At 46.1% G+C, this 7,841-nt stretch overlaps 1 protein-coding gene across 1 annotated transcript; it reads right to left on the bottom strand.

Annotated features, from left to right (window-relative positions):
* Window positions 1–207: 207 nt before the first annotated feature.
* Window positions 208–1,674, bottom strand: HRH1 (histamine receptor H1). The gene has a single exon (XM_068981553.1). The coding sequence runs from the start codon at window positions 1,672–1,674 to the stop codon at window positions 208–210; it is 1,467 nt and encodes a 488-aa protein (XP_068837654.1).
* Window positions 1,675–7,841: the final 6,167 nt, after the last annotated feature.

Raw genomic sequence — 7,841 nt, 5'->3', positions numbered from 1 at the left:
CGGCTCTCAGAGTACAATCTCTCTGCTGACCACCGCCATCTGCTGTTCTTCTCACTGCGCCTACGAACTTTCCAAACTCCCCAGCCCCTAAGACCATTCTTGCGACTCCAGAAAGCCCAGGTGCCTGGCAACGCAACAGGCTTCCTCCTTCACTTCCTTCAGGGACGTTGTTAAGTGTCACTTGGTTGCATCCCCTGGGAGCCTCTCCTAGGAACGAATGTGCAGAATTTTCTTGAAGGTCTTCTTGAAGTTCTCATTGCACAAGGGATAGATGAGGGGGTTCAGCGTGGAGTTGATGTAGCCCAGCCAGATGGTGAACATGTGCACACGCTCGTTAGAGCAGCTCTCGCAGAAAGCAACAACCATGAAAAAGATGAAGTAAGGAATCCAGCAGACGATGAAGGCCACCATGATAAAACCCAGCTGCTTGGCGGCCTTCCGCTCTCGGTTCATGTGCAACCCAGACACGTACTGTCGCGAATGCGAGCGGAGCCTCTTCCAAGTGAACTTGATGTACTCCAGGCCTGTGCTAGACTCGCTTCGCGACTTGCCTTTCCCCGGTGCCAGCTCTGCGGGGGTGTCCGAGTCTGTCCGGGAGAAGGACTGGCAGTCATCTTGGATCTGATCCTCTAAGGCCTCCTTAGCCCCAGGCATGTTCAGGCCCTGCTCACCCATCTCAAACCGGTTCTGGCTCTGGTTGATGGCTGCATAGCCCCTGCCACTCCCCTCTGCCTCTGGCTGCGTCTGCACAGTGTCAAGCGGGAAGCAGTAGAATTTGCCCGGTTCTCCATCCTTCTCTTGGCTGAAGACGCCTAGAGATGTCACCTCCTTTGGCTCCTGGGATGGTGGCTTCAAGACAGGTCCACCCCCGGTGTCTTTTGGCTTCCTTTTCAGAACCTCCCAGGGGGACTCCTTCCCCGGTTTCTTGGCGCCCACCTGGAGGTTCTCTGGCTTCATCTTCACGTCAGAGAAGGAGGGGAAGGACCCGTTGATGAGCTCTCGGTGCTGGCAGTGTTGCCGCACAGCCTTGTAGATCTTAGCATAGAACCAGAGCATGAGCAAGGTGGGCAGGTAGAAGTTGACGATGGCGGTCATGATTTTGAACCACATGACTTTGTAGAAGTCCGTCTCACACTTGTCCCCCGGGGGCTCTGGGGCCTTCGGCTGGAAGTGACGCCAGCTCAGAATGGGGATAATCCACAGGAAGGAGAGAAACCAGGCAGCTAGGATGGTGACGGATGCTCGGGTCTTGGTACGATACCGCAGGTACTTGAGGGGCTGCTGCACAGAACGGTAGCGGTCGATGCACAAGATGAAGACGCTGAAAATGGACGCCGTGCTGGCCACATAGTCCATGGAAAGCCAGAAGAGGCAGAGAGGGCGCCCCAGGGACCACCTGCACCTGAGGAGGTAGAGGATGTTCATGGGCATGACGACCACCCCCACGATCAGATCGGCCACCGAGAGGCTGACGATGTAGAGGTTCCCCACCGTGTGCAGTTTCCGCTCGCTGCGCACAGCGTGCAGGACCAGCAGGTTGAGTCCCACTGTGACCAAGGAGATGGTGCTCAGGACCACCACCAGGGGCATCAGCTGGGCATCGCTGGCAGGGGCGGTCTTATTCCCCTCACACATCCTGTCTTCGAAGACGCAGGAGGAATTGGGACAGGTCATTGGCACAAGTGTAGCCTCCAGCTATGGTTCACTCCCTGGAGGGAAAGACACAAGGATTCAGGTCAGAGGTCCCGTGATCAGTAGCATCACTCAGCGCTGTCACAGGCACCAAACCATGGTTGTGTGCGATCAGGATGATAGACACTGCTGGTTACCTGGGGCCTATACCCCCTGCCTCCTTAGCCATCCCCTCCTTCCTTCAGTTATTGACTACTCATTGCATTGCTGGGCATTGTCCTGGATGCTGGGAATACAGCAGTGAACAGAGCAAAAACCTCTGTCTTCAAGGAGGTTACATTCTAGTGGAGGGGCATGGGCTAAAACGAGGTGAGGTTTGTACAAGTCCCCTGTTGCACACACATGCTGGGAGGTGGGTTGCATCACGATTGGTCTAAGCTGCATACGGTGCCATTGTTTCTCTTTGCCAGCAGCTGGTCTAGGAGTGGGTGTCAGACATACCTGCGGCTGACAAGGTAGATGGGGAAGTCTCATGGCAGAGCTGGGGTTCTGGAAAAGTTCTTCCTCTCTGACAAATGAGCAAAATGAATACAAGGGTGTCTCCTGCTTGCCCTCTTCTTTGTGATAGTGAGTGATGCACGGAGCAATGGCAGTCATCTTGGGGCCATCAGGGAAATACCGAGAAAACCACTGAGATGCCAACTCAGAGTCTAGTTATGACTGAGCTGCTGAGCTGACCCTGGAGTCTTCTTCCACCAGGCTGATTATTATGAGAAATACTTAAATATCTTTCTGCTTAAGTCACTCTTGTGAGAGTTTTTACTTGCATCTAAAGCACTGCTAACCAGTATAAGGGAGGGTTACCAGGGCACACAAAGCATGAAATAAATCTAGAAAATCTGCTTATGAATGGTTCTCAAATGGGAAGAGGATCATGTTATCTGAGAAAGCATTTTTATCATTTCACTTTTATATTTGAATCTTTTTTCATTCCATAACTATGCAAAGTAATATGTAACACAACCTCTGCTAGTGGGACTATACTGAAAACAGATGGCTACAGCTGATCCTCAACTGAGGTGGGAGGTCAAAGTTGGTATTAAAACTTCCAGAAGGTGTTGTTAGATTTTTATATCAATCAAAAAGTGGTATGAGTTTAAGGAAAACTGAGAAATACCAACAGTGTAAATGTCTCTTGATAATTCAGCAAAAAACATTATTTCTACATTAAGGCAAAGCGAGATAAATTCTTGGCTAGAAGGCTACATTCTTATGATTTTTAAAGATAAAAAGCAAAACCCAGCCCAAAACAAATGGACCTAATTAAATTTGAATTCTTTTGCACAGCAAAAGGATCCATGGACAAAATGGAAAGACAGTCTACTGAATGGGAGAAGATATTTGCAAATGACATGATTGATAAGAGGTTAATATTGAATATATACAAACAGCTCATATAACTCAACATAGAAAAAAAAAACCAAACCAAACAAAACCAAAGAACCTGATTAAAAAATGGACAGAAGACCCTAATAGGCATTTTTCCAAAGAGGACATGCAGATGGCCAACTAGCACATGAAAAGATGCCCCACAGCACTAATCATTAGGGCAATGAATGTGAATCAAAACCACAATGATACGTCACCTCATACCCGTCAGAATGGCTATCAGCAAAAAGAACACAGGTAGTGTTGGTGAGGATGTAGAGAAATGGGCAGCCTTCCACACTGTTGGTAAGAATGTAAATTTGTATAACCATTATTGAGAACAGTATGGAGGTGCCTTAAAAAACTGTGAGTAGAATGACTATGTGCCCCAGCAGTTCCGCATCTGGGTGTACATCTGACAAAAACAAAAACGCTAATTCAGAAAGACGCATCTACCCCGACGTTCACTGCAGCATTACTCACAACTGCCAAGATACTGGAGCAACCTAAGTGTCCATCAACAAGTGAACCCAGAGGATTGTCGCATATTTTATATACATATACACACACAGTGGAATACTACTCAGCCATAACAAAGAAATAAAAGTTGCCATCTGCCACAACACAGATGGACTTAGAACGCATTACGCTTAGTGAACAACCTCAGATATGCAGATGATACCACTCTACTGACAAAAAGCAAAGAGGAACTAAGCTGCGTTTTGATGAGGGTGAAAGAGAAGAGTGGAAAAGCTGGCTTAACACTCAACATTCAAAAAACTAGGATCATGGCATCCAGTCTCATCACTTCATGGCAAATGGAAGAAGAAAAAGTGGAAGCATTGACAGGTTTTATTTTCTTGGGCTCCAAAATCCCTGCGGATGGTGATTGCCCCCATGAAATTAAAAGACATCTGCTCCTTGGAAGGAAAGCTATGACAAACCTAGACAGCATACTGTCAGCTACAAATTGGTACTTGCCTGTCAACTACAAATTAGTACTTGCCAAGAGCATCTGCCAGGGACTGCACAATAGCATTTGCCATCTGCCTCTGTGGAGATTGAACCTTGTGCCTCTGCAGCTGTTGACCTTCAACCCCCCCAGGGTGCAGTGAGGCATTCTGTTCTCCAGGGAATCTGGTGGAACAGGTCTTCAGATAGTTAGATAGTTTCAGGAACTGATTTCACGATCCCAATCCTTGTATCTCTTCATATTTAGGAAAACACTAAATCCCTTCATGGGGACATCAACGCCTTGTGACTAGCAGAAAAACTTTTGTAGAGTAAGTTCTCGATTGCATTGAACTTCTCCTTACCGAAATCTTATATATTGACATTTCCCAACTGCCTCTTTGCAGCAGTCTCTCAGAGCTATCTGAGGGGCTGTCTCCTGGGCTGTAGTCCTCGTTTTGCCCCAAATAAAACTTAACTCACAACTCTCAAGTTGCACACATCTTTATAAAGTAGAGGCATCACTTTGCCGACAAAGGCCCATCTAGTCAAAGCTATGGTCTTTCCAGTAGTCATGTACAGAATATGAGAGTTGTACCATAAAGAAGGCTGAGCATTGAATTGATGCTTTCGAATTGTGCTGGAGGAGACTCTTGCGAGTCCTTTGGACTGCAAGGAGATCAAACCAGTCAATCCTGAAGGAAATCAACCCTGAATATTCATTGGAAGGACTGATGTTGAAGCTGAAGCTCCAATACTCTGGCCACCTGATGCAAAGAGCCGACTCACTGGAAAAACACTGATGCTGGGAAAGATTGAAGGCAAAGAGAGAAGAGGGTGGCAAAGGATGAGATGGTTAGACAGCATCCCCGACTCCATGGACATGAATCTGAGCAAACTCTGGGAGATAGTGAAGGACGGGGAAGTCTGGCATGCTGCAGTCCATGGGGTCCCAAAGAGTCGGATATGACTTAGGGATTGAACAACAACAGCAATGCCAACAAAAAAACAAATGCTTAGTGAATTAGTCCAGACAAAGATAAATACTGTATGATATCACTTATATGCAGAATCTGAGAGACAAAACAAGCCAGTGAATATAATAGAAAAAGACGCCGACTACAGATAAAGAGAACCAGTGATTACCAGTGAGGAGAGGGAAGGGGGAAGATAGAGAGAGGGGTACAGGACAGGACGAAGAGGCACAAGCTATTGTGTATAAAATAAATAAGCTACAAGGATAGATTGTACAACACAGATAATATAGTCAACATTTTATAACTATAAATAAGCTATAAAAATACGGAAACACCGTGCTGCACACCTATTAGTTATACCTGTAATAAACATAATATTGTACATCAACTCTACTTCAACTGAAAACAAAAAAGCAAGACCCTAAGATATTTGATCTTTATGGAAGGAACCCTTGAGTCACTTCATGGGAAAAGAGCTACTTGAACGGCACTGACTTTTTGGTTGTTATTCAGTGACCTTGTCGTGTCTGACTCTTTGTGACCCCATGGACTGCAGCACACCAGGCGTCCCTGTCCTCCCGGAGCTTGCTCAAACTCATGTCCGTTGAGTCGGTGATGCCGTCCAATCACCTCACCCCCTGTCGTCCCCTTCTCCTCCTGCCCTCAATCTTTCCCGGCATCAGAGTCTTTTCCAATGAGTTGGCTCTTCGCATCAGGTGGCCAAAGTATTGGAGCTTCAGCTTCAGCATCATTCCTTCCAATGACTTTGCCCCAGCTCTATCACCAAGACAGGTCTGAGGGATCTCTCAGCCTGCGTCTCCTCATGGGGCATATGTGATAGGTGCAGTCGGTGATCTCCAAAGGTCCTTCCAGAGTGTCTGTTTTAGAGTCTCACTGTAGGTGTTCTTCCAAGTTCTCCTCCAGCTCTGCACGGCCGCAGCCAGGGCAGCTATCCCACTCCTCCGACTGTGCCTCCTGTGACGGCTCCATTAGCACCTCCTTCTCTTCCCGTGACCCGGCCCTGCCCTCTGCTCCATCACTCTCTGCTGCTGGCCTCCGGGGTCTCACCCACTCACCCCACCCCACTCCAGCCATCATCTCTGTCAGCTAAGCCCCGAACCTACAGCTTCAGCCTGTCGCTTTCTCCACTCCCATATCGCTTCAGTCGTGTCTGACTCTTTGCAACGCCATGGACTGTAGCCACCAGGTTCCTCTGTCCATGGGATTTCCCAGGACAGGAATACTGGAGTGGGTTGTCATTTCCTTCTCCAGGGGATCTTCCCAACCCAGGGATTGAACCCATGTCTCTTATGTCTCCTGCACTGGCAGGCAGGTTCTTTAGCACGAGTGCCACCTGGGAAGCCCTCCCTTCAGCCTTGCCCAAGCCCAGATCACTTGGAACTGTCCACAGCCCCTTCACAAAGGAGAAGAAAGGCTAGGGCAATATCATCCCTGAGATTTTTATTTTTTATTTTGGTTAGGAGGAAGCAGGAAGCACTTCCCTAATATACTTCCAGCTGGGTCTTCCCTAGGTAGCTCTTACCTCCTGTTTCCACAGGAGGGTCTCATTTCTCTCTTTCCTTCTAGCCTTGAGGAAATTACTTCCTTTTCTAATTTCTCTTTTTGCTCTTTGCCCCACACATACAGAGAAAAACAATTCTTTTTTATTGTGCATATACTAGTTATCATTCCACAGTTCCATTTGACAAAAAGTTATGTTTTTATATAAGAATCTGTGTATTTTTCCCTTTTTGATTAAGAAACAGAAGTTTTCTTGCTTGAACTGAGATCACGGAAATGATAAGTGTGAAATTAAGTAGTTAAGGGTGAAATCTACTGGTGTCTGCAACTTAACTTTGATATGAGTCAGAAAGTAAGTTGAGTGGATGATTGCTTAGAAGAATGGATAAATGAGTAGATGTACGATAAAGCAAAAAGAGGAAAACATTAATTTATGGCCTGGGTGGTTGGTGTATTAGTGTTCACTGTACAATGCTTCAAAATTTTCTCTTTCATTGGTACTTTTCATAATAAAATATGGGAGAAAATAGATAAACAACAAGATCTTACTGTATAGCACAGGAAATGATATTCACTATCCTGTAACAAACCATATTGGAAAATAATATGAAACATAATATGTGTACATATGTATATAATTGAATCAGCTTGCCCTACACCAGAAACTAATATTGTAAATCAACTACACTTCAGTTCCAAAAAAGGGTAAAATATTGGAGAAAACTAATACAGCATAAGCTTATCTTCCTCACTTAGTTCAGTTCAGTTCAGTCACTCAGTTGTGTCTGACTGTTTGTGACCCCATGGACTGCAGCACGCCAGGCTTCCCTCCATCACCAACTTTGGAGCTTGCTCAAACTCATGTCCATTCAGTCAGGGATGCCATCCAACCATCTCATCCTCTGTCATCCCCTTCTCCTCCTGTCTTCAATCTTTCCCAGCATCAGGGTCTTTTCCAATGAGTCAATTCTTTGCATCAGGTGGCCAAAGTATTGTAGCTTCAGCATCAATCCTTCCAATGAGTACTCAAGACTGATTTCCTTCAGGATGGACTGGTTGGATCTCCTTGCAATCTAAGGGACTCTCAAGAGTCTTCTCCAACACCACAGTTCAAAAGCATCCATTCTTTGGTAGTCAGCTTTCTTTATAGTCCAACTCTCACATCCATACATGACTTTTGGAAAAATCATAGCTTTGACTAGACAGACCTTTGTTGGCAAAGTAATGTCTCTGCTTTTTAATACGATGTCTAGGTTGGTCATAGCTTTTCTTCCAAGGAGCAAGCATCTTTTAATTTCATAGCTGCAGTCACCATCTGCAGTGATTTTGGAG

Source organism: Capricornis sumatraensis, chromosome 10, assembly GCF_032405125.1.
Source record: "Capricornis sumatraensis isolate serow.1 chromosome 10, serow.2, whole genome shotgun sequence".
Lineage (NCBI taxonomy): Eukaryota > Metazoa > Chordata > Mammalia > Artiodactyla > Bovidae > Capricornis > Capricornis sumatraensis.
This window is presented reverse-complemented; position numbering and strand designations above follow the sequence as displayed.

Excerpts from the sequence above, each read along its gene's own strand:
- HRH1 (XM_068981553.1), bottom strand. The coding sequence starts at position 1,674 with ATGACCTGTCCCAATTCCTCCTGCGTCTTCGAAGACAGGATGTGTGAG.